General features: G+C 42.7%; 2 protein-coding genes across 7 annotated transcripts in view; one reads left to right on the plus strand and one right to left on the minus strand.

The window, feature by feature from the left end:
- LOC111253536 (uncharacterized) overlaps positions 1 to 27,876 on the plus strand; it is a 48,868-nt gene that overhangs the window by 5,751 nt on the left and 15,241 nt on the right. For 4 of the 6 annotated variants that reach the window (XR_015330205.1, XR_015330206.1, XR_015330204.1 and 1 more), the window contains exons 6-7: positions 1,475 to 1,547; positions 1,729 to 25,938. Coding sequence is in view for 2 of the 6 variants with exons in the window: in XM_022813056.2 (XP_022668791.1) it covers positions 1,475 to 1,547; positions 1,729 to 1,961 (306 nt within the window). In the remaining 4 variants the exon portion in view is untranslated. Of the gene's footprint in view, positions 1 to 1,474; positions 1,548 to 1,728; positions 25,939 to 27,876 lie in introns of those variants that run through there. The other 2 variants (XM_022813056.2, XM_022813055.2) reach the window with 1 other exon arrangement.
- On the minus strand, positions 14,881 to 24,476 carry r (carbamoyl-phosphate synthetase 2, aspartate transcarbamylase, and dihydroorotase rudimentary). The gene is made up of 11 exons (XM_022811793.2): positions 24,348 to 24,476; positions 23,899 to 24,040; positions 23,300 to 23,718; positions 22,714 to 22,962; positions 20,669 to 22,413; positions 20,170 to 20,388; positions 19,202 to 19,982; positions 16,499 to 18,932; positions 16,127 to 16,295; positions 15,570 to 15,922; positions 14,881 to 15,252 (listed from the first exon to the last, which is right to left on the minus strand). Exons 1-11 carry the CDS (start codon positions 24,448 to 24,450, stop codon positions 15,156 to 15,158), a joined length of 6,711 nt encoding a protein of 2,236 aa, XP_022667528.1. The 5' UTR covers positions 24,451 to 24,476; the 3' UTR covers positions 14,881 to 15,155.

Here is a 27,876-nt window from a genome sequence, read left to right on the forward strand (position 1 = left end):
ATGTTGGGCTTTTCAGCCGCTTGCACCATACCTTATTTAGGGAACTTATGAAAGTAAGTAAAATTTAAAAAAAGTTAGATCTCGAAAATTCACGACCACGCAACGAAATAGCTCTCAACACGTTTTATATTACATCGTTTTATCCACATCATTCTATTTTAAAGCAGAAAAAAGACAACGCCAATTATCTGAGCTACGTCAATTCGCGGATATTCTGCATGCAGCCTTCGGTCCTCGTGCAGGCAACGCCAGGTAGACGTTTTCAAGTAGATCGTATTGTGTAAACACAGCCAGTCATTCCTGCAGCTGGCTGATGGTCGAGTCCGGAAAATAAAAGCGCTTTTTTTTCCTGTCGGCTAAATCCCCCTACTACTGACTGATTCACGATCGATGAGCCTTCGTGCCCAACAAGACGCTCGTCGCTCTCCCACGCCGCCCCTGTCGGTGTGCATCTGCCAGCTTACAATTCGATTAGAACCATTAGTCATGCCAAACGTTAGGTATTGAAAAGTCCAGTGGAAGATAGTAGTCCATCAACGACGAGCCGAAGCAGTGCAACGGCATCTCCGCTTGCTTCTCGAAGAAGCGCCGAGTCATAATTGGTTGCGACCGGCATCAGAGCTTCGAGTCGAAAAGTAGTGGGGTGACAGCGGCTCGTACGTGAGGGGGGGTCGTTTGCAAGCTTGCTCGGAAAATGTACACCGCCACCGAAAGAGTTTAATCGGATTGACGTGTATTCACCAAATCGAAGGAATAGTGGCTTGATAAACCGGTGAAGTGTACTGCCGAGTAGCTGACAAATAAAAGATTTATATGGCTTGTAAGGTATGTTTGGTGAATGTCTTACGCTGCGTGGCAACATCGATTACCTCGTTTGCCCTTTTCAGATTGCATAGACGTATTTATATTTTGGACCAGGGTATTTAGATAACAAAATATTAGGCTATCCAATAGGGGTAGGAGTGAGATCTGTGTAATAACTGCGATCTCAAAACCAGATTTAGCCCACATATGCCTGTCCGAAGATTAAACATAAATCTTCATGCATAAGTATACGTGCAAGCTGGGAAAGAAAAAGAAGCCAAGCTCTTTATGAAGCCAATAGTTGAAGATCTGTAGGCCACTTTGTCACTGCCTATAGAGCATAGCGCGACCTGTTACCGTGCCGCTCGTTACAGCATTTCAAAATAGTCCATTTGTCGCCAAATACACTTCAACCTATTATTTTGAAGCCTTCTGGATTCATCGCCATTCATAACAACGCACTGAATACCTTCTTCGTGATGTGCCTGCTTGATCTCGGTTCGTAAATATAGGTAGTAGTATTAAGTTAGTCATTTTACATTAACTTGGTGAGCTTTCGATTGTATACGATTGATGATCCGAGATCAAGACAAATACTGGTTTAGCTATTCCGCTGTTGTTTCAGACAAGATACATCGTTTTCAGTAACGCTACCATTTATTCTCCGCAGATAACCCGCGAGGTGAAATTACAGCGAACTGCTGCCGACGCGCAAGGAAAGCAGGGCAATATTTGTACACAAGGTTAGTATAGCAGAGTGAACTGTTCCTCGTTTTTGTCTGATAAAAACGCGGATCTAGGGTACATGCCTATCATACGCTTCAATGTTAATTCATTTCTTATTATTTTATAAGAAGTTTTGTTTTTTGTCCAGTTTTCACATGCAACCAAGTTTAACACTTCTTCTGTTTCTTTGTGCTTCAGGAGTTTGGACTTCATTCACATATCAGCCAGATCCAGCACTTCAGGTGCTGCTTTCTCGAAGTGACCTACTTCTGGTGAAAGAGCGACTTCAGCGAAGCGGGCTCTTTCTGTTAGCGCTGTCAGCGCTACTCATCGTCGGAGCTGGGCTATCGCAACACTCGAGCCCACGGAGATTTGGCTTCTCAAATGGGTCACATCATTACAAGCTGAAGATTGACGCAAGCGTCAGTTAACTAGACGCTAATCAACTTTACGTCGACGGCTCACTCAGTGAGATTCTGGGAATGAGTTGTACCCGTGTATACACTGTCCTCAATGTGAATTTCTAACCGAAAGATGCCAGAGGCTGCAAGTCATGAAATCACAAAGGTCATTAAGCTAGATCAGTCATAGAAAAACCGCTTTAAAAAAAACAGCGAGAAAATAACCTTATTCTGTGATAAGTCTGCCACGAGGAGTCACAACGGCTCCGTTTAATTACTGCTTGCGCACACGTACCAACGGGTACCACTGATGTACGAAGACCCATCACGCTGTGCGCAAGTAACATTATTCAATTTCCAGATGGAAAAAATATACTTTCACAAGCTTATTTATTTTGTCTATGAGCAAATCTCAAGGAGGAAGTTGTATTGGTACCTCCTCAAAACCGATGCTTATGCGGGTTAGTTGCGTGTAGATATAGCTAGAGTAGACAAAACAGCTTTATTCATACACGTGTTCATATGTGAGACGATTGTATCCGCTATCCGATTTTCTTTCCAATCCGAAATTAAAAACGAAGCACCTTTAAATGATGGGATGATTCTTGCTCCAGCCAGAAATTGCCCAACCTTCAGAGAATCCAAGCGGCAGCTGACAGCCTATATCAGTCGCCCGATACGAAATTTCTGTATTAGTCCAGCTGCAGCATTCAGCTAACTTGAGGTGAACTTACTCTTATAGTCCCATACGGTGTTTATTTTTATCATAGCATAAGCTGCTTAAGCCATCTCCTAGCTAAATGGCAACCCATAGGTTGGTAAAGCAATGAGCACCTTCGCGTTTAGTAAACAAACAAGCAAGGCAAGACAAACAACAAATAGACCATTAATGGTAGCTACAATACTATAGAGACGTATTTTCCGGACTCAATAATACCATACTTCTAAACGCGCCTTCCGCAACGGTACTTTGTGGATATGTCGTATTTAGGTTCTGAAGTGTTGTATAGGCATCAAGAATTTATATAGCGCACACAAAGGAAATTGTGTCGATTTCTCCTCCTATTAAACCGATGTGGAAATGTCTGACGGATTCAACATTTACGACCTTAATCTAGGCAGTAGTACACAGAAGTGCGTTATATAATAGTAGCGTGTCATAGGCGCACATGATCGCTCCGAATTATCGACAATCTATACAACGTGCTCGACTAAGCGTGAACAAAATAAATTACCGCTAAGGTAAAGCTAAGAAAACCCCGACTTCGGTTAATGAGACGAATCATATTGGGTCGCTTCCGATTTTTCGTACAAATGATTGCGTACATGTAGAAAGGAACAGTCGAAAAACACCACGTGATCTGATTTGCCCCACTGCAAAACCTTGCGCCGAAACGTACCACTGTGCAGAAAATATCCATCTAAAGTGAAGCATTCTATAAGGGTAAACACAACCAACTGACTATACGACCTCAGGCGTGATGCTGCGAGGTTTCAACTCAGGTAGCTTCAACGTCGCCAGCCATAGATATAGGCTCCATACAGAGAAGTAGGCTCTCACAATGACTATTGTAAGTGATGAAAATTTGCGTTGTATTATCTATTGAAATGTACACATGTCCAGTTTACATTTACGATTGTACCTCATGATAGATTTTGTTGAAATAGACTATTTCAAATTAGAAATACACTAACATGTAGTAGACCGCATTTCATCAAAGTGCGTTCATACTTCGAACTAATCATCTGAATTTGAAAAAGTGTGTATATTAATTAGTAGCGAACTAATTTCAGATAAAGATCACGGGTGGAAGTTCGCTGCGCTGTACTAGTTCCTCACTCCAACTCGAAAGCTGAGTTATGATAGCGATTTTGAAGGTAGAAGACAACTTCGCTTCCACAACAGCTGGGCGCCACCTATGTCACGCCTGATTCACGCCCGCAATTCTAGCCCTGGAGTGCCGGAGTCAGCGATCGGACAGAGCTTTCTGCACCGATTAAACGCTTCGATTCGGCCTCTGGAAGCATCGACGCGGGATTTGTGGAGTCGCTGTTACTGCCGGCTCGATCTGCTAGAAATTGAGAAACCAGCTGGACTCCAGTGCTCCAGCTTGGCCGGCGACGGTCTGTTGACCTACCGACGACACTGGACGCGTTGCCACTAATAGAAGAAATCCATTAGACCCTAACGGATCATTGAAATTAGTGTAAATGTTAGCATCTGTATCTGGCAGTCGCGTTGCTTGAACCTTCCTGGAAGCGGCGCTGCTGAATGGGTCGGTCTCTATTTGTACAAGCTTTGAGCGCGTTCTGTCGCTGCCGAGAACACGTGTGGCTGCCCGCTTCCGAAACTTCGTTGATTATTGATTCCTTGTGTAGTAGTAAGTTGATGGGCTTTTTGTGCTGAAGCAATATTCCGGACTATGCTGGCTGCCGCATTACTTAACGCTAACGATGACAGTATCGGCTCTGTTCTATGGAGGCTTTCACTAGAAAGCTTTCTTCCATCGTCGCTGCTGACTTCGTCGCAGTAGGCTTCGCCGTACCGAAACCGAAGAACAGTTTGGGTGACAGGGTATGGCTATTGCTACCTACTGCCGTTGACTTGAACACTGCCCAGTCCCGAAGGTATGTTCAACGGTGACAGCTGGCGTGTCGACATTCATAGGGATCTCCAAGGAGTGGATAGGTTGGCAGTCCATGAGAGCCGCAGTTGCCAGACCGCTGCTAAGCGATTCAGGCGTAGTTTTAGGTTTCACGCGAGTTGGGCAGCATTAAGGCAGTAAATGCATCCTCAGGTAGAGGTGGGTATGGTGAGGAGGTCGGCTGTCTTGCCGACATAACTGCCCAGTCGGAGTTCTAGTTGCATGCGGACTGCGTTCGCGTTCGTTGTGGGTTCGCTGGAGACTGCGTATTTACAAACATGACCGGAGGTGGATTAACGGGTAAGTGACTATGGGGCGAGCTGGCCGACTCAGATTAGAATCTAAGGAACGGTGAATCATTACGGTGTATTGGCGTTTATTAGGTTGCCTGCAAGGATAGTGGTTCCAATATGACTGATGAGGTTGATCTTGGTTCTCTCTGTGTATTGATATCTCGGTGTAGATGAACTCATCCGCATTGCCCCTACACAGCGGTATGCCGGATTGCATAAGGTCACAAATGACATCCTCTTCGAGAAGCATCTATTGATCTTTTGCCCGCTGCTCCGTCAATGCCACCAAGCTTCATCCACTGGAACTCGCAGGGATAACTGTGCCCGTCATTCGATTATGGGTCGTTTGTTGGGTCGTAGCTCGAGTTGTTGCTAGCATTGTTTGTGAATTGTATTCTCACAGCGTTTGCCGAAGTATAGACGAGCGTGGAGGTTATTAAAAACAGTTACAGCGCTTCCATATGTCACGATGTAGATAGCTGAGTACTAATGTTATATTTGAATGAAAAAGATTCGCTTCTGTGTGCCGCTAAGCCATCTAATTCTTCTCTTGAAAACAACAACATTTTTTGCCGAGGAGTCGTCTATTCTGTAGTCCAATAGGAGCTCATAACGATTTACAAAGTACGAACTATCTTCTGAGGTATCTTCATAACTAGCCTATATATCGAAACAATATGGGGCTATGTGGGCCTAAGGTAAAGCGATGTGGAGAACTAATTTGATTTCGTACAAAGATATCAAGTCACCAATGAAACCTTGGGCCAGATGGATATCCTTTGAGAAAATGTTATTTTTATGCAGTGTCACGCGGATTAACTGAAATATCACGACTCGCTGAGCGTAAGATAGCCATGGCGGTTTTCTGATCGGTGTCAAGCTATACTATATGGTCCAAATATGGCACAGGTTGAATTTTGTTGGGAAAGTTGCGGTAAGTCGTGCGTATCGCGAAAGCGAAGCTGACAGCGCTCAATCGTCTGTGTAACTAACACGGTTCTTCATTATCTTAGTTCCATGGTTAATCAGGATTTATAATGATGCTTATCGAAACGTAATACATTTACAGACGTATGGTAACTAGATCATCTGAATAGGTTATGGCGACACAGAAGCTAAAATGAAAATTTTCAAGTTACTTTGGCCTTCTTCGATATATCCCATTAAACTAAATTGAACTGTAGCCTACAACTCTCTGCCAAATAGCCATGATAGCCTTCATATATAACTGGTATGCAATAAAAGCGTGCAGAATGCAGTGACTTCCATATAATTTGCGTTTAAAGTTCGGAAACGATATAGCCATACGACAAACGAAACTGTAATAAAAAATAAATGAATTGTTATTTTTTGTTTTTTTGCAGTTTATTAAAAGTTTAATGTAAAACATTCAAATGTGTTACAGAGCCCTACCTTGAAGAGGTCGGTCGCAAAAAATCCACTAAGTCGAACTGCGATACCAGCGTATCAATAACGAAACTAGAAAAGTTTGCCGATGTCCCAATTCAGCGTTCCTCAATGTCAAAAGTAGATTGGCCCAACCTGCGCCATGCCCATTGCTTAACTATCCCCCACAGCCAACGTATTTGGGTATGTTCTTCTGGGGCTGATGTATAGGCGACTAGATGGACTGTGAGCTTACCGTCGTACTACGCGTTACCAAATCGGCCATCGGAACCATAACTTCGTCGATGATAGCTGCAATCTTTCCTATCTAGATTACGAGGTAGTATAAATAGCGTAATCAGGGTATGAACCTTATAACATCTCCTAATACTAGGGAAGTATCTATAAAGAAAGTCTTCAAGCTAATTGGTTTTTTCTACGATTGATACCTTCCGCCTCAAGGAGTTCTAGTTCAATTTATAATGCCAAAGCACCACACTGACTGAAAGGCACAGACGTTACCGATGTCACTGATGCTGTTTGACTCGAGTCTATCGACGATTGGACAACATCATTTACGTGAGCTGTAATAGAGCCTCTATCGCGGGCTACGGATGACCTGATGTCCTGTCGAGGCTTGCAGACTTTCGCCATTCGCTAGGTAGTCTTGGCCTATGTATGGCTCGGGCCTGTCGGCACAAAAACGAATTAAACCGTCAATAAGGATGCGTTCGAACTGTTCATGATAGACGGTTACGGTCGAGCTACCCATACAACAGCCAAAGCAAGCTGTGGCGTAGAGATCAGTGGCTGCTTTCGAAGGGTCGATAAGAGTAACCGCATTTGCTAAAACATCGAATCAATCAGGGATGAAGGACGACTGTACACAAAATAAAACGATGAAAACATCAGTCGCGACTAGCCAGTAGTAACGATTGAAATTAGAATGCCATTATGAATAGACATTCACAATCCTTGAGCTATTTGTATTCAAATACACACCACACGAATCGTTTTTGGCGGGTTAGTCAGATACTCGCGATGTATAAACTAATCTTGCACACCAACGGCGTGGCTGGGGCCGAATTTGCTCGTTCATCAGTAAGTACCACCATACGACGTTGCTAGCAAGCGTAGCATCATTCGCAAAAGCCCCAGTGGTGCAACTGGCTACACGAGATGTTGTTATTGTTGCTGTCATTGTTAAGCCTGTCCTTGCTGCTGTTGGTTTACTAAGACTATTGTTATGGAAGAATCAACTACTGCTGCTGCAATTGCTTTAGCAGTAACGGCCGACTAACTTAACGCTGGCGGAAGCGCTATGGGCTTTTGAGGTCCAGCTGACAAACTGAGACATTCAGAGAACCCCTCTATCGGCGTGTAAATACAACGATGAAGGTTCGGAGTATAGATCGGCAGTCATGACAGTTACATGAATGGGTATTAAGTGTCTGATATTAATATTGCGGTAAAGGGGTATCCGATACACGAAATGGGTCTGGGAGAATAGGAGTGAGTAAACGTTCCTCTCTGGTACATCAAATGTCGCAGTTTGCGATGCTGTTCCATTGGAGAGGTATCCAACATTTATTGATAACCTTTAAAATCTCGACACAGCCAACTTTCAGTTCAATAAATGCAGTTTTTCATACGATGATACCAATAGCAAGATACGCACTAATGATTACTTTTTGTAAAAAGGTTTCATACGTTACTTGCCATTGAAATAGTAATCACAAACCTATTACCGTACTCTCACAGTTTACTGGTATACGGCTCAACTATCGCTGAAATCACAGTAACTTTACTTACTGTAAATCAGATTTGTGTGGCTTTTTTCATTAACAGGATGTTCCATCAATGCACGCACACCTATATATGCAATAACGAAATAGGACGTTGTGACCTATATACATACAGTGTTAATTTTAGTGCAGAAACCTGTCTCGGTATCCATTCAATGAAAAATAGAAATACAAAACACTTACAAACGCCCGCCCTCTGCAATGTCACTTAGCGGGAAGCAGAAGGCAGTTGGCCCTTTGTTTAGTATGAGAACAGCTTGCGTATATGTTTAGTATTAACTTGTCATACTCTAAGGACAGGAATTACATAGAAAAATTGAGTTGTACTTTCAGTTTACTTTTGTTACCCTTAACGCCGGAAACGAAGTTTGCGTTTCCGCGCCTTCCGTTATATACCTGTTGAGGCGTTTCTTCGAAAATACTTCGAATCTATGCAAGTCCTGATGTCATATTAATCGTTAATATAAACCGCAAATGACTGTTCGCATAAGATGTTTCTAGCTTAATTTCAGTCGTTGTATGCAACACCGTACGCAATTAGGATACAATCCAGATGTACCGATATTTGTGATACAATTGCGATGCAGTTTTCATGTCATAAAATAAGGATTGGCGACGTGTTTCTGGTTTGTTTCTAAGCAAACCTGCGTCCATCGTCAAATGACGCAAACAAACCCACAATTTGTTGTTTTCCGAATCCTCAATAACTTCCCCTGGCAAATAGCGAGATGTTGCTGATACGATGGTTGTACGATAAAGGCGAAACTCAACGTCACTCTTCAACCTGCACACTGTCTAATGTAGCGTCGTCAGTGGACGCCAGCGCTCTGGCAACCGACGCGATCCTCGCAGCTGCCACGAACCGTACAAAGAAGGACATTGAATGCTAGTATCGCCCCACAAATATAACATAACGTATATACAAAATGTTTTTGTCTCTCGTTTTATTATGCCTATATATATATATATATATATAATTGGTACTGCACTCACAGCCAGATCTTCTGGCACTCTGGCGTTCATCGATTCGATTCGATCGCAGTGACCCGTTAACGGAAGTAGCGCGATGTACTAAAGTGGGGTGCTTAAGACGAGGTAGGTATCGCCATCTGAATGATTGTATAGGATAAATTCAAATATTGGCTGACACGTTTCCGGATGCCGCAAATTTCAATATCTCTGGATCTCATAGAGATCGCCTTTATGGACGAATGACAAGTCCGCAACTCAGGAAGATGCTATTTCATTAGCTGAATCTAGTGTATATATATATGTATATATATATGATAACTAAAGTTCTACGAACAATTTATCTAACCCAAGCTATGCGTTATTATAATGTACGTCGAAGCGTATGCTTTTGCGCTATTTTATGTTTCCACTATGGGACAACTATACATAACTTTTTCCTTGGTGACCCGAGTTTTTCTATCTGACGATGCTGGATTTTGGGACGACAACTGGATGAAGTGGATACCCCAACATCAGCCAAAGAGCAAAGCTGTCGTATCGCGATCTATGTGGTGATTTTCAAACCTCGATAAGTGAGGGTCGTATGCTTGTAAATTGTACTCTAAATCGGGCCAGCCTCGGCTCAAATGGCTATACATTCAGCAGGTTTTTTTTACATTAATAACCTTGCTATGTCTTAGCCTATCTAAGTAGGTCCTGAGGGGTCGGCAAATTTCGTAGCTTGCGAGCATCGGCGTTCCGCACTCGTAACCCACACCAATATCATTGGTGCTGGTTAGCGGAACATTCAGAATCTGTTATTGCTGTTCTTCGGAGTGCTCAGACCCAATGCAGTGTTTTCATTTTTTTACCACAACGGCCTAACATGAGTCTATGTCTTGAATAGTTGCTATGAGCCATATGCGAGCGGTAGATGTACAACAAATTTCCAATAACGACAATAACAACTTGTGTGACAAGTAAGTAGGAGAGACGATACCTCTCGTGACGTGTATTTTCTAATCGGTATCTTTTAAACTACCAACCCGTGTGGATCGCCGCAGTAAGCCCGTCGTAAGTGATGCCCCAATCGTCGAATAGGCATGGGTCTATGTCAACGAAATTCAGCATAAGTTTCTTCTAAATAATTCATTGATTGATACTACGTGTATTAAATCTAATCCATTCAGGCTCTTATTGACCTAATGCTGAGGTGATTTGTCACCCTACGGTTGTATCGTTCAGAAGTGAAAACACGGAATTTTGGGTTATACGAAAAATGTACGTTTTCGTTAAGTGGACTATTTATTTTCGATATTCTCTATCAACAAAAATGACCGCAGCCTTGCGAAAACAGCTAGCTCTTGTGATAACTGCGCTGCCTGTTAGGGACGGTCAGTGAGACGTCTCGAAACTCTTCGCAACACCCCGCTGTTTACCAAATGAATTCAAGCTTCGATTATAATTCAGCCACTCTCGACGTAAAAAATAAACCGTACAAATGGCTACTACTGCTACTTATTTTCAAACGACTTGGTTACGGACCCTGTGTTAGTTTGTTACCCAGAATCATCCCCCCAGAGACAATGCAACATCGAGGTACTGTCACATTTTGTAATCGCAGCGTCTTCACCACATAATGGAGGCACTTGTTTGGAACGCCGGCGTCATCCTCGCGGGTGGTTTGAATCCGGAAGAGTTTGAATGCAATGAACGAGGGGTCCTGACTGGCTTTGATACAGACTGGTGTGTTGACTTTAGCCTAGGCACAGGAAACGCTATTGAACTGTCCAAAAGTGAAGTGGCAGCTTTTATGGATTCGGAACTCAAACCGAGGCTTGCTTGAGGTGTACTGATGACTCTATGAAAAATTTGTATGTAAATGTGACGAATATTATTGCTTCTAATAACTGAGATTTCATTGTCATACTAAAATGCGTCAGGTTTTGTTATACGCTGCCGTCATATGGGTATTTGCTCTAATATACGTTTCAAACTCAGAATCATTTGAAACGTGGTAGTTTTATACGATTATTGTTGTTGTCGCTGCTACTATCATTGTTATCGTTTGCATTGTTTCCACCGTAGCCGTGGCGATCAATAGTCGCGCCATCAGTCAATGGTAAATCAGGCTCATCCAAGTATCCTCTGAACAGTTAAGCTGTTTCGAACGCATAGCTTAATTAGGAACGTTCTTGTGTGCTGATGTCGATTGCCTTAAGTCCCTAATACCTAGATTTCCTTTAGAACGGATACCTTTTTCATGGTGTCGTCTCCCCTCCGAGCAGCGACCTAGTACGAGGACATTGTTGAAGTTACTCATCTCTAACTTCTGTATCCACATTCTTCATGTTTGTTCTTAGCGTCCACAGTTGCTTGATTCTCAATTTTATATGGCATCCCTGATATTACAGCAGTTGCTGAAGATACTATTAAAGGTTCGTATACATATATATAATGTCCATGTGAGATCTAGCGAATATTATTTTGGAAGTTGCATATTATTGTAAGGGTCACGCAATTTAATAATCCTATAAACCGCTAACATGTTTTAAATGCAGTTGTCGTTTTTCTCAAGAAGCTTGCCCTGAAGATTAGCCGAAATTCATCGTTATGCTGTTGGCCTCACTTCATCTTTGTGTTTGTTAGAGAATGCGCGGTCATCGAACCTATTCGGCACACTACAGGCCATACAATCCGAAGCTGAACTCTTGCTCCCACAGACGGTTAGCCCCGACAAAAAACCTCCGATCAGATCTTCAATAATTGCAGGTGCCTACAATATGCTTTGGAGCATATACTGTGCAAATAGAATGTTACAATAGAATGTAACGCTAATACCAGATATAAGATAAACCACCCTTGTATAGTATACCAGATACTCAGAATGGCCTTAAAGCTACAACCAACTGTTGACTGACGCATTGACTAAATTGATTCTCCACTTGCCATGTCCCTAATATTGAAAGCTTGCTCAACTTCGTGTTTACGATGCGCCCACGTCTATGACAAAACACACCTGATTGGTCATCGGCCTTCCTTTTTTATGAAAAAGTTTACAACGAGTGGCACACTTGCCTCGACTTTGGAGCCTATAGGCGTACAGAATTCACTTCACTTTGCAATGAAGCAGCACAAACCTGCCTGCTTCTTCAAGGAAAAATAGGCCGCAACGTGTCCTCGAACATCCATTCGCCTTTCCAGTGAGAGTTTCCTAAGGCCTCCAAGAGTTGTTCACAGCGGCTATTTTGAGCCTTGACGAATTATACCCAAAAATTTTGTCATCTTTGAGAATCAGCCAGCGTATTCCGACGCGTTGTTAGACTGAGTCTATATAGTCAAAGGTTTCGAATAGAAAATAGTTAGAGATCTTTTCCTTCGGCAGTATCCCAAAAGTCCCACCCATGGTACCTACTGCAATGCCATTATACGAAGCACGGTTCTCCGGTCGGCTTTCCTTTCATGGCTTAACGCCTAAACCCGTAATGTTAATAATGCGTCAAGAATGTGCCAGCAAGCGATGACAGCGTCATCACTTCAGTGCTTCAATAGTCACGTTAGGCCTGTGGGGGAAAAGATCGAGGTAGGCATGGATGTGCGCAGTTTTGCGAAATCATGCAGGTCAACCCAGATATGCACCCGGCTGCATTTCATTGCCATTGAGTAACAACGACAATAACGCTGCTGCGTGATTATCTTCACTGACTCTCCTCGCTAGATTTTCAAAGAGCCATTTTCATTTTGAATTTTATACTACCCGAGCCATAACAGATTTAACGCCGAAAAGCAAACACGTTCTTTAAAGGTAACAAGGCAATCAAGGCAATTTATGCCTTTTACGCTCGGGCGTCCGAAAATAAATAACTATATAGAAAAATCGCTGCTCTCAAAGCATCGAATAGCTTTCTAATATAGACGATTTAGTTCTCTAGGTGCAATTCGTTTGGGGTACTATAAGCGTATATTCGCCTATTCTAAGTATTAACACCAAACACAGGATATTGGATCTTGGCCAGAAGAGAACTTCTAATTGTTGGGGTAAGCTTGCTGCCGAGGCCTAAAATATTTCTCCTAGTAACTCGAAAAGAAAATTTCAAGATAACTTCTAAAGAAGAGATAAAATTACTAGGTCCTTCCAGATTGCCTGGCAGCCAATCAGTAAGGCGAGTTGTGCAGTTTTCGCAGGTGGACTTGTCGTGGAAGTTTGCTAAAACAAAGATTTTGTGCTGGCCGCACAAGGATCGAATATAGCACAAAATAGGTCTTCTGTATTACTTTCCGTATTTAAGCGGTTAGGCAGTACTTGAGACGACTAGCTGGCAGCACAAAACAGGGCGTTAACTTCCACGGATATTAATTAATGGTAGATCTGATTAACTTACCGCTGTTTTTAACTACACAGAAATTAAATAAGTGCTAACTGCGTGCGTCCGAACGTTGCTACCTAAGCGTTTACCAGCAGTCGTAACATTGTGCACGCAACGATTTGATTTCACGAATACAAGTAGATAAAGCTGCGCCGTAGCAGATACTAAATCAGCTATATCATCCAACAAATTCTGTTTTCACTAATGTTTTTACGTGTATGTTCTGTAGAAATCAGGAATGATCATAAGAGTTCGTGGGAAGCGAATGGAACACCCGATTTGACCTTTTCGTTACTAGAGAACTCCTGATTTAGAAAAATGTTTCCAATGCAGTATTACATAGTTCCGTCTCCACGTGCTGGCTCTTGGTTAAGCGTAAATCATTTGACATCCAACTGAGTTGTTCTGAAATACGCCTTCGCTCAACGTATCAAAGGTCGAATAACAACGGTCAACAAGGACTACAAGGTACACATTTGCTCAATTTCTGATGGCGCAGTAATGCAATAATACTGTAACAGCCGCACATATATGTAAGACCGTATGTGGATCCTACCTGATAGCCGTTATTTAAATTTGATAGTATAGAGTTATGCTTCGTTTATGAAAAGCAGATTAGAGTTCTCCCAGACCTTTGTCGAGCTTGTCATGACAACAACAGCAGCCTGCTATAGCAGCTCTTTCCCGCGATTCTTCTCGAACTTGCATCAATCAAGTACAGGATTCAGGATCCGAGCTATCAATCATTCACTACTACGAAGCCAATTGCCTTCATTTGAAGATAGAGATACAGATGATTCGGTACTGATTTACATTTGAGGCTAATGGCAAAGACAACAGCGTTTCTTACTCGCCTTGTGGTTTGTGAAGCGAGAGCTGTGTTGGCATACCTGAAAGGATAAGTGGACCTTGAACAGGTCTTAGCAAATAACGCATTTCCCTTCATCAATCCCTTTTCTATTAATATAGTGACCGTTCGAATGGTCTAGATAAGATTGTTTAAACTGAATTATCGCAGATCTTGATACAGACCCAACTGTAGACTGCTAATCCTGGTATGAATCAGATAAAATTCTATCTCGATAAAAGTACTCGTAGTGCTTGCGAATGAAAAAAACGAGTCACAACTAATTTTTTCCCTGTACATAAAAATGAACAAACAACGATCAGTACCATATACGTGTACCCGTTGCGCACATCTCTATGTTGTGAAACTTCTGTAATTCTCACTAAAGTTAATAGATCTAAAAATTTCTCAATTTTTCAGAATTTTTTAGAATAATTTATTTTTTGCGGAATTTACCTGTATTCAAACGTACTCGGGTCAGGGAATTGATCATAGGCCCTAGATGATTTGAACACTTAATAGGAAATATGTTTGGGTGTCAAGCTGGAAATTAATACGTATTCATTGAAATCAATATGTATGTTCAACGAATGACGTTTTCCAAGCATAAACGCTATTTTTAACATATATTAAAAAAAAAAAAAAAACACACAGATCTTTAAAATTATTTTATTTAATGATTACTTGCTAACTATCTTGAAATATTTTTAGAAGCTTAATGCAGACCTCATTAATGGGCTTATTGGATCTAACGCCGAGGTCTCCCATGGGAGCGTCTTGTGTGTGGGACTATCCCACAGGTTGCAGCCGCCAACGCTATGGACTATACTCATGTTTTCTGGATAAAAGCCCAAGCGGCTATGATGCAATATCCATTTATACATTTTCAGATAACAGTATTTAGATTATGATCATCATGGCGTTGGCAGTTCAGCTTAAAACCATTGTGAGAAGCGCCATGCGGATATGCATTCCGGCCTCGCTTTGCCGGAAATACGCCGCACGCGGATCACTATCAATCTCAGGACTGTAAGACAGAAACAACACAAAAATTATAATGGTGTCTTTGAAAATATTTGAACAATGTAGAAAAAAAAAAACGTGTCGTCAGGATATTGATGTTATATTGAAAAATCATACATATATCAACCAATTTATTGCGCTGCTATGTATAAAATTTCGAAAATGTAAAGTAAAGTTAAACCTAGTGGCTACTAGGTGTTGTCCGAAATGGTAAATCACTGAAATATGTTGATCTGTATAAGCATTATTTAAAAATGTCCAGTAGTACTCTTTTTAAAAGACACCATTTGGATCTGAAGAACGCTTGTTATCCCCTCATACCTGATCTCGTTGAGTCGGGGTAGCGGGTGCATGACGGCCATCTTGCGTTTCGCCCGAGTCATCAGCTGAGGTGTGATAACAAACTGACCCTTGGCTCGCTCGTATTCGGCGACGTCAGTGAAGCGCTCACGCTGTATTCTCGTTACATAGACGATATCGGCATCGGAAATGGCCTCTTCAAGCGTATGCATATCCGTTTGCGGTACGTTCTTAGCATCAAGCAGCTCTCGAACATGAGCTGGCATGGAGAGGCCAGCTGGGGCAACATAACGTAGCTGAACTTTGTAGTGGCAAAGTAAGCGCACAAGAGAATGCACTGTACGGCCATGCTTCAAGTCACCGACCAACGTGATCTGTGGACGAATATTATATTAAGCAATCGATATACTATGTGATATTGTGATCAATGGCAGTCTAGCTCGTAGAGTCGGCTAGCAAAAAATACCTGCTTTCAACCTTCTACCTGTATATACGATTATTATTGTTGTTTGCGGGCAGAATGGGGCGCACGTATGCGATGATTGTCACTATTATTATTATTAATTACTCGTACTTACTGTTAGTCCATTGACGGTACCGATCTCCTCTCGAATGGTGTAGATATCGAGGAGGGCTTGGGTCGGATGTTCGCCGATACCATCACCTGCATTGAGAACGGGACGCCGGCTAAACAACGAGGCCCTTGTTACCGCACCAGGTTCTGGGTGACGAAGTACTACGATGTCACTAGAATAATAAGCGGTTGATTATGTGCTAATGGTTCGTCTCGGGAGCTGCCATTGGTCGACTATGCTTGGAAATTAGTTTTAGTGGATGAACATGAACAGAAGCACTTTCGAATTTATCAGTATGTATCGCTGCGAACTTTGCCAGTGGATGATACCTAAGTAGATGGAGCAATTTTGTCGACAACATATATTACTACTTACCTGTACCCAGACATGACCGCCACGGTGTCTTCTAGACTTTCGCCCTTTTGAACAGAAGACGTCTTGCCGTCCATATGAACGACAGTGCCCCCAAGTCGTTGCATCGCTGCAGCAAACGAGCATTGTGTACGGGTCGAAACTTCATAGAAAATCGACGCCATGACGCGGCCGCGCAAGACGTGATCAAGTGGGCGACTTTTGTGCACTGCCACCGAGTACTGTTGGGCCAGGTCGAAAATTGCGTGCAGTTGTTCTTTTGTAAACATATCCGCAGACAGCACATGACGACCGCGCAATTGATGACTGAGATGCGCTATTGAAAGAACTAGAGGCGTTTGACTAGCGATACTCGAGTAGTCAATAAATGGGACACCAAATGGCTCTTGAAAACGATTGCTATCTCGATTGTCGATCTTCTCTAGGCCGAGCTCGGCAAACATTTGATTGTAGATCTCAGCCGACGCTTTGACAGAGTCTTTTCTACGAATAGACACCGAATCAAGTCGGGGCCTTCTGGTGACGCCACTGGATCCAGGTGAACCTTCGGTCGGATGTGTTGGTCTTGTATTAACTTTAGGAGGCGTTGACGAGAAAACGTCTTCGCCGAAACCAGGACTGGCAAGAACACTACCGTCGACATAAACTACCTCGTTGCGAAGTACAACTCTTCGCACTTGTCCGCAAACTTTCATCCCCGCAAAGGGTGTCCACTTCGCCTTGGAATAGGGGAGTGTCTCGGGTATAACCCACTCTCGATCTAGGTCAACCTCAATGTACGTGTCATGCTGCTCTGGCAAACCGAAGATTCGCTTGGGGTTAGTGTACATCTTCTCAATGACCTGGTCGAGGGTTATCTTACGCTTGTTAACGGCGGTCAGCATGAGAAACAAAGCAGTCTCAAGGCCAGGAAAGCCGGGCGGAGGATTGTCGCTCTGCTTCTCTTCGAGAGTATGAGGCGCATGATCTGTGGCGATCACATCAATCATGTCCATGTGATCCCAGAGAGCTTGGACGTCTCTTTCTGTCGCCAGTGGCGGTTTAACGGTCGAGCGTTTTTCGCCAATAACCGCCTTAGCCTCTGCCTGACTGAGGAAGAGGTGGTGTGGGGACACCTCACAGGTCACTGGGATTCCCAGTTCTTTGGCCGCCTTTATCGCCAGGATCTCCTCCTCCGTGGCAACGTGACACACATGTATAGGCCGCTTCTTGGCTAGCAGCAATGCCAAGCCCAGCGTAGCTCTTTCGGCATGAATGCACAACGGTACGTTGTGAGGCCAATTGTCAAAGTGGGCAACCCAGTCCGAGCTAGACCTCAGAAGCAATGGGCCGTACGAGGCATTGAGATACATCTTAAGCGCACAAACCTGCGTCGAAATTGTATGTACCGTCTTAACGTTGTCGCTTGAGGCACCTGCAAATAAAGCATAGTCGCATCGAGCCCCAATCTTTGCTGTTTGTTTCGCAATCGACAGATTTTCCTTAGTAGTAACCGGAGGGTCTGTATTTGGCATAGCACATACCATAGTAAAACCGCCAGCTAAAGCAGCCGCAGTACCACTTGCAAAATCTTCTTTATGTACAGCTCCCGGTTCGCGCATATGCACGTGGATATCAATAAGACCAGGAAGGCGAACTATCTTCTGCGAGCTAATGCAATCAATCTGGGTCTTAAGTGGTGGGGCATGACCAATCAACCGGATAGCCTCGACAACCAGCTTCGCACACTTGACGTCTGTGACAAGAGGGACCGCGCAGTCTACAGCCATTCGCCTAGTTCGGTATCCCTGTGTCATGAACGAAGACACTCGCCGAGACCCGCTAGATTCCATAGGCAAATTGATAACCAGATCAAAGCCCTTCTGCTCAAGAAAATCGACAATTGAGCCCATTTCTGCTGCGGTGGTTCGGCCGAGACCGAGATCGTCAAATGGCCATGTAACAGGCTCAATAGCTATTCCGTGCTCTTGATAAAAGTCTGCCGTGCCCAGACTACCATAAAGGCGGTACCCCATCTTTTCTAAGGTGCGCACGCTAGGCAGCAACTCGTTCTTATGTTTGTAGCTGCCCAGTGAGAGGAAGATGTTTTTTGTGGGAACAACAAAGCCGGTAGAGATCATCGCCTTTAAATAGGCTTCGAAGCGGTTCTCTCCAAGGCAAGCGACCTCTCCAGTCGACGCCATTTCGACACCCAAACGGATGTCCGCTCCCCCAAGACGATTAAAAGAAAACTGCGGTACTTTTACACCGACCTTTCCACAGCCCATTAAGCAATCCACACGGTCTTCGCGAAGCCCACAAATGACTCGGGTGGCTAGACTGACAAGGTTGCAGTCCAGCACCTTCGAGACAAATGGAAAGCTTCTCGATACTCGGACGTTGCACTCAATCACTTTAAGTTTATTGTCTTTTGCAATAATTTGAAGGTTGAATGGACCTAAAATTAGAATTGTAAGTACTTATGAGTTCCAACTAACTGCAATGATTGTTTGACATAAACCAGTAGTCATTATTCTTAATAGAAAAATAGATGTATGTAGCAAAAAAGAGATGGTTCCCGACAGATAAGTTCTCGATTTTGAAGATCGGATTTACGCTTAAACTTGGTCGGTATTAAATGAACAGCCTAACAAGAATGCCATAAAGCAGATGAGTTATCTGTTTTATGAGATTCTTGTCCCGATTGACATATTACGTAATACTTACCAGATACAGAAAGCGCCTGTCCAATAGCTTGCGCGATCGCTTTCAACTTATTCAGTGTTTCTGCATTAAGATCCTGGGGAGGCGTCACAAGCGTGGCATCTCCAGAATGCACGCCTGCATTTTCAATGTGCTCCGACACAGCAATTGCCAGTAGCTCACCGTCCTGCGCCACAGCATCAACGTCAATCTCCTTTGCTTCTTGAATGAATTTCGATATCACTACTGGGTATTCCTTGCTTACAGCTGATGCCTCACCCAGATACCGCTCAAGATCGGTGTGTGAATAAGCGACATTCATTGCTGCACCGCTGAGGACGTACGAGGGCCTTACCAAACAGGGATATCCTACTTCGTTGCAGAAGGCCATAGCACTCTTTATTGAGCTAAGCTCTTTCCAGCGAGGCTGCTCAATGCCGATAGAGTCGAGCTTTCGGGAGAATTTGAAGCGATTTTCGGCGCTATCGATCGATTCGGGTGACGTGCCGAGAATGCGACAATCTTGTCGATGCAGATCCATGGCAATGTTGTTTGGCAATTGGCCGCCCATGTTGAGAATAACTCCTTCAGGCTGCTCGAGCTTGTATATGTCAAACACTGTCTCAAATGAAATGTCTTCGAAGTAAAGCTTGTCGCACATATCGAAATCAGTTGAGACCGTCTCAGGATTGTAGTTAACCATAATGGTCTGCTTGTTTAGCTTGCGTAGCTCCTGTATACAGGACACGGCGCACCAGTCGAATTCGACGGAGCTGCCTATCCTGTAAGCGCCTGAACCAATCACCTAGACAGAGAGTCAGTAATAGTATTGCACTCGTACGCTGCACTTTTTTTTTTCGAAAATATGGGCACAATTTGGGAAACGCACATCCACCTGTTTTATTTGATAAGGTAATGCCGTAGTTGCTAATTGAAAATCTTAAACCCAATAAACGTACGTATATCGTCGAACAGAGTTGAGTTTTACTTGCCATTATAGAGTTCGGGTTGAACACCTGCGAAGTCGACGGACCAGTGTTTACTTCGAAGGCAATATCATGATAATTTGCGTTGTAACTGAGATAGAGATAGTTGGTCACTGCAGGGTATTCGGCAGCCACCGTATCAATCTGTTTCACAAACGGGGTGACAGAGTGCTCCTCACGCATTCGTCGAACGCGCAATTCTGTACTTTGAATACATTCAGCGATCTGGAATAAATTGGCCATGCAATAAACGATTATATTAATATATAATTGGAGTTGATAACGGAAACCGTAAGAATAATTAGTTCACGGTTCATGATAATAGCCATAGAAAGACAAGCGGCAACGATCATAGACTGACTTGTAGATGTTAAATGTTGACACGTGCAGTGATTTGTAACTCGTTAGAGGTGTAAAATAACCAAAACATGACAATCAATATTATATATAGTAGCTATGGAACCCATTTATGGGTAATGGTGATGGAGAACAGGGAACAGTGTACCTGTTTGTCCGAGAAACCAAGCTTCTTCGCCCTTAGCAGAATGTCTCGACCCAGGTTATCACTGCCTCGGAAGGTTTCGAGATGACCGTACATCTCAATAATGCCCTGCATCTTGAAGAGGAACCATTTGTCAATGTTAGTGATATCGTGCAAGCGTTCAACCGTGTAGCCTTGTTTTAGAGCGGCTGCCAAATGAAACATGCGCTTGTCTGTTGGGGACCTGAGGTCAGCGTCCTTAACGGCCTTCACATACGGATCAAAACCATGTTCGCCTTCGACCATACGAATCGCTTTCTGGAACGCTTCTTCGAAGTTTCGGCCGATCGACATTGCTTCTCCGACGGACTTCATCGAGGACCCTATGCGTGTAGAGACATGAGGGAACTTCCCAAGATCCCAACGTGGGATCTTTACAACAACGTAGTCGAGACTAGGCTCGAAGCACGCCGTGGTTTTACCCGTCACAGAGTTCTTAAGCGAAGCCAATGACATGCCGAGGGAAAGTTTGGCAGCAATGTAAGCCAGGGGGTATCCAGTGGCTTTACTAGCCAATGCAGAGGACCGTGACAGACGGGCGTTTACTTCGATTATATAATATTCATCGCTTTTAGGGTTCAGTGCGTATTGGACGTTACATTCGCCAACGACGCCGAGGTGACGAATAATCTTTATGGAGGTTGAACGCAGTTTATTGTACTCAGCGTCAGTGAGTGTCTGAGACGGCGCGACGACAATCGACTCTCCCGTATGGATGCCGAGCGGGTCAAGGTTCTCCATGTTACATACCGTAATGCAGTTGTTGTAAGCGTCTCGGACAACTTCGTACTCAACCTCTTTCCATCCTTTCAGTGATTTATCCAGCAGAACCTGCTGAGAATGCACGAGTGCTTGGCTCACTAGGGAGCGTAGGTCGTCATCATTGCTAGCAAAACCGGAACCGAGGCCCCCAAGACAATACGCTCCGCGCACCAGAACTGGGTAACCAAGCCTATGGGCTGCGGCAAGCGCTTCGTCCAATGTGTACACCGCACAGTTAGGTACTACCTGCTCACCAATTTCAGCGACTCGTTCTGCGAATAATTTTCGATCCTCCGAGTGGATAATAGACTCAATCAATGTACCAAGAACTCTCACGTTATATTTCTTAAAGACGCCTTCTTTTTCGAGTTCGATACCACAGTTTAGAGCTGTCTGACCACCGAACGTGAGTAGAACGCTATCTGGACGTTCTGCATTGATAACTTGTGTGACGTACTCCGGAGTAATGGGTAACAGGTAGACCTTGTCGGCTAAGCCGGGACTCGTCTGTACGGTGGCAATGTTCGGGTTGATCAGTATTGTCTCAATATTCTCCTCTTTTAACGCTTTAATTGCCTGCGATCCAGAATAATCAAATTCACCAGCTTGGCCGATCGACAGTCCGCCCGAACCCAGCAGTAGAACTTTACGAGGCTTCTGACCCAAAGGTGTACTTAATACAGAGTTAGGATGAAGTGGTTTTTCAAACCGCGCCGTAATGCGTTCGTTAACTGGAATGGCATCGGCGGCGCCTGTTTCGCTGATCGTTTCTAAAAAAACGTCAAAAAGAAACTCCATATCGCACGGACCAGCGTCATGCTCAGGATGGAACTGCACACTGAAGTATGGCTTTGTCTTATGAACGATACCCTCATTAGTGAAATCATTAGCGTTTGTGAAAAGAACTTCCCATTCCTTTGGCAGAGATGTGGCATCCACAGCATATCCTGGCAGAAGAAAAGATTAACCTTAGCATTAGTATTGGACGCTGCTGGGAAGACGTTTTCTTTGAATACAATGACGCTTATTTTAGCTATTTAGAATTTTATATGGTAAATTAGTCATATAATGTATGACTAATTTACCATATAAAATTATTCGAGTCAAAACATTCTCTCTTTCTTTTACGCTAGACGCTTTTTTTTCGCTCTACGCCAAACCCATATTCAAATATTGTGTCTCCATTTTCAGGATAAGTGTATATAAAAGTCAGCAAGAGAGTACAAAACGAACGCAAGCCTTCCTACCGTGGTTTTGGGATGTAATACAACATCTCTTTGTAACCTCGTGCAAACATGGCTGATTGTGGCCACGGTTACCATATTTTAGTTTACTAGTTTTAGCGCCAATCGACAACGCTAACAACTGATGACCCAGACAGATACCAAACGTCGGTTTCATAGGGAACTTAGCTTGGAACTTGCGAATATTCTCAATTGTCTCGAAACACATCGTTGGGTCACCCGGACCGTTACTTAAGAATAAGCCGTCCTGTTCTGTAAATGATAATCAAAGGCTTTACTATTAGCAATACGAACCGAATGAAAAATGCATATTGAGTTTCATTAGTACACATAGGCTGTTAAACGAGATTGACATTGATAAGTGCGTAGATAAAAACTTAAGCTTAATAACATTCTTATTTACACGAAGGGGAATACGTGATACATCAGAATGTACTAATTGGTGCCCGCCCACCAAGTACATGAAATAAATCGCTACGCTTATTTCGACTCTAAGGACCTAAATCTCTTTATCCACTCAATCTTTCAGCAATTTGTTTCACTGCTACAACAGTTAGTCTAGGACATGCGAGAACATTTATCTACTTACCCTTCATTTCATGAATGGCATAATCAAAAGGAACCACCGTCACGCAGGCATCGCGACGGAGGAGACATCGCAGTTGGTTGTTTTTCAAGCCACAGTCTACTACGATTATGCGAGGCGAGCCCTTCGAGTTGTAAGTCACAGGCGCGCTACACGTAACTTCACGAACGAGGTTGAACTTGTTTGGATTTTCGAATACTTGATCGGATGCGTCCGCATCCCCGATGATGATCTTTGCCAGTACCGATCCTTCTTTGCGAAGGATTTGCGTCAAATGACGAGTATCGATTCCTTCTATACCAGCGACACCTTCCGCTCTTATCCATTCGTGAAGGCTGCGTTTAGCATTCCAATGGCTATAGCCCTCGGTCAGTTCAGATACTATTAAGGCCGATGCCCAGATCCGTCCTGACTCCATAAATCTGCCAGACATCATTTAATGAAAAAACATACATTGATGTCGAAATCCCTGATTAGCATATAAGCGAACGATTTACTCGAAGTGATGATTTCAACTTACGCGATGGAGATCAAGTCATAGGTTTATAGTATAATAAGCATATTGTCATGACACAAAACGAAGTAAGATAATGCCTGCTTACTTGGGAATGCCGAACTTGTCGACTTCGGTAGTGGAGGGCACTCCATAGTTACCGATTAAAGGATAGGTGAGTACAAGAAGTTGGCGACAGTATGATGGATCGGTTAATGATTCCGGATACCCTACCATACCAGTCTGAAATACTGCCATTGTGACGTGGACTCAAACGTTAGGTTCGTCTATTTAACTACTCCAGAATAAAGACCTTTTGAAAACCACTTAACTGAACAAGTGATAAGGGCAACGCGAAGCTCTTAAGTGTTACACATCGCAGTTACGAGAAAACAGTGAAAACGTTGTACAGCCAGAGGGTGTATAAACTCGTCTCGGAAATAGGTGATTCCAACTAGTGATTCAACAGTACTCATATTATCATATATTTATTATTAAACATTATTATTTGTTTTACTTAATATTATTGTTTTCTGAATATGTCGGTCTCACACGTACCAAGTTCACCCGATTTATGCCTATCTGTTGCTCCGAAAGCAATGCCTTCGAACTCTGTGCCATCTTCAAGCACAAGTCGTGCCCGAGGTCGCTTGTATGCCATGCTTCAATACTCCTTTGTACCTAAAAAATTATTGAAATTGATTCACTCCATGCTACACAAAGCATGCTAGGAAATTTCCACCGTATAACTATGGTGTGTAAAAAGCTAACTTGCCTAACTTAAACGTCCCATGCTAGAATATGATTCGCAGACGAGCTTAAAGTTTAGTGGCCTGATACTAATAGATAAACGATTCGTAAAGAGTCACATTTTAATCAAAATTAGTAAAAGCGCATCTTTTCTAAAAGCAGAACACTAGCTACTATAGTTGAACTATTAAAAAAAAAAATAATTTTAGGAGATAAGTGTTTTTTGATCGACCCCCTCTGTTTTTACAGATGCCTATTTATACATAGCCTATGCTATTTTTATCCCAAGAGCTAAAGGAAGTTTTTGCTGCACGATGAGTGGTTGTCACATTCACAATCACATAAGTATACCCAATTCAATATTTTATCTAAAATCAGTGGCAATTTCTATAGGCCAAGTGATTTCCAAGATCATTGTTTGTCCACAAGAATTGCTGCCACATAGGCATTCAGGCGCACCCGCTTACAGATTTAAACGTACTTCGTTGTATATTATCAAAAATGGGTTGAATAAAGTAAAATTACTAATGCTGCTCATCTTACAATGGTTTACCATATTGTGAGCAATCAATACCTTTTTCAGCAACGAATTTATAAGTCATATTTTTTGACGAAACTTGCGAATCTCGACGCCGTACGCCGGTAAAACAACGAGTCGTTTTATTGATATAGGACCTTGATAGCCTAACAATTTCCTATTTATTGATCACCTCGATACGGCTAGTTCGTAGCTTAACAATTTAAGCAGGTACCCATCACTGTTCGGTATAGAAACGATAATCAGTATGGAGAAGTACCGAGTAATCAATCAAAAACACAAATTTCATCCTCAGCCAGACCAAAAGACGGTGTGTTCAAAAACGCTCGAGTTAAGGGGCAACCACTCGGCAGGGTCAAAGAGGCAATGGACTCAGAGATACGTGTCACTGAAAGCTGATACTGCTTACCTAGCTATCGCCTATGTGGACATCGAAGAGAGCCTGCGTCAGCACTGGCCTTCGGATTGGGATAGCGTAAGATCAAGTAGACAGGGCGAGACTACACCAGGCTAATGGACTCACGGTACAAACGAGTCCTTGCTGGCTAAGCGTCTATCTCATATTTATCACTTTCTCTTTCCTTTACTCCATTTCTATCCAGTGAGTTTCATAACTAAATCAGTCATTGATATCCCCGCTTTCTATGTTTTTTAGCTACGTGAAAAAACAGATTTAATTATTTAAAATAACAGTTCTCATTGATAGATAATGTAGGGGAATGTTGGATTTGCTAGGGACTTCATGAAGTGCGTTTGCTAACCGGCTAGAAAAAGTAAGGAAGATTTTTGCCCGTAATAGTTGGATTCGTTAAGGACCTTATCCACATAGCATGAAGATGTGTCTGCTGGTCGGCTAGAAAGGTAAAAAAAAATCATATCAAGCATTGAACTGAAACGATATAAAACCCCCCAGATTTCGCGTAAACTTGAAACATTCTCTCCGCAATAGCGATAGGCTTTTCATGAAAAAATTACCCTTTTTGAATATACAGAGACGGCACATCTACACAGAATCGTCGGACTAGCAGTGTCGGGCTCAATTAAGAAGAACAATAAAATAAGTAGGCTTATGTCTGTGAGCATTGACGGGCAAAAAGCGACGAGGAAAAACGCTAAGTTGGGCATTCAATAATTTCGGCACGAAGATGCCTTTGACACACAGACGAAAGGCCGAATAGGTTCATATCGTTGCCGTGACGCCAGCTCACCTTCGCTTCCTCACGTTCTCCATAAGCTCACTGCTCATAAAGGCTTTTTTTTTTTCATAATGCATATATTTTTCAACCTTTAGACGCTTGAAACTTCCTAGCCTAATCTGCGTTATAGGCGCTTAGGAAAGGAGAGGTTGGAAAGGTTTCTATCATATGTTCTGGCTATGAGATACTGATGCATTATTTGACTGAGTCATAGATATTTATGCAAGTAAACTAGCTGTAGGTTAAAAGATGTTTTCAGAAATTAAGCATAACTTTATTAGTTGAAATAAAAGTCGACGGTTAAATACTGTGTTTTAAACATCAACATCAACATCAACAAAACGAACAATACACCAGGGTAATTTACTGATCCTCGTCAATTAAATTTAATATAACTAATAACTGTAATATACATATGCCTAGGATTTATCATGTCGTGATTACGATAGATTAATTAATCGTCCTAAAGCAGAGCACTAAATTTGAAGTGGTTAACTGAATTACGTGTACGTAGACGGGTTTGATTGGGTTGATTTTGCATGCGCGTAAGCCGGCGTTCGAGGTATTCATTTTGACCCCCTTATTAGTACAATTCGGTTCCATATGAATGTAAAATTACTAGCATTATGTGTATCTGTTATTTATCGACAAACCGTAAATCATCAGATCCCCATGACGACAGGTCGTCTCCAACGTTACACAAGCCTAGAGCTTATTTCACTTGGCGTCTTTCTATCGTCTTTCTCTTCAACGATAAAATAACGGACGCAACGACCACTGGTACCAGATAGCATGCTGATTCCATAGCTGCCAGAGACGTGACTCAAATCGTTTGCTCAATTCACAAAGATAACGCTGTTTGATGAGTGAAGGGACCACTGAAAAGCATTTGAACAGGTCGTCATTGACTGCGTCAAATCACAATCTGCTTTCATCGAAGCTAGCCTTATCGTCACATAGATTTTTAGCCCTTCGCAAACGGATTTGGTCTCTAACCATTACGTCAAAGGGTTAGGTTACTTTTTTCAACCGAGTGTCGAGCGTTTGTTCGTTACAGTGGTCAGTCAAGACTAAAAAGGAAAGGAAAGGAAAGGATGCAGTAAGCTATCAGCTCGCTAACTAACCACTGACTCCTCGCTCTATGAAATCTTTAGCGAGTCTATTCCTACGATCGACAATTTAACGCAAGATCACAGTATTCACGAACAGATGTTTCCCCCTCACGTACACTCTATCAGCCAAAGTTTAACTTGGCCAAATCACAATATCCATTACGAAGCTCCCTAAAATTATAATGCCTCTACAGCATTTATATTTGTAAAGAAACATTTCCAATTTAAGAGCTCGGATTATAGGGAAAGTGTCATAATACACAAGCTGAGCATATAGGTTTGCTTGAAATTTTAGAAAACGATTTTTTGCTTTTCAGTACACTTGTACGCCGATTAACTGTATTGCATTACGTACTGAAACACCTAAACGTTTATTATAATAAGTCACTGTGCATATACTTTTCTAATTACAAATCTGTTATTCATAGAGAATAATATATGCGCATTTATTGCCTGCAAGATTTAGGTTGCCATCAATAATTTGACAGGTC

The sequence above is a fragment of the Varroa destructor genome, unplaced genomic scaffold (genome assembly GCF_002443255.2).
Source record: "Varroa destructor unplaced genomic scaffold, Vdes_3.0 BEIS01000006.1, whole genome shotgun sequence".
NCBI classification, from domain to species: Eukaryota; Metazoa; Arthropoda; class Arachnida; order Mesostigmata; family Varroidae; genus Varroa; species Varroa destructor.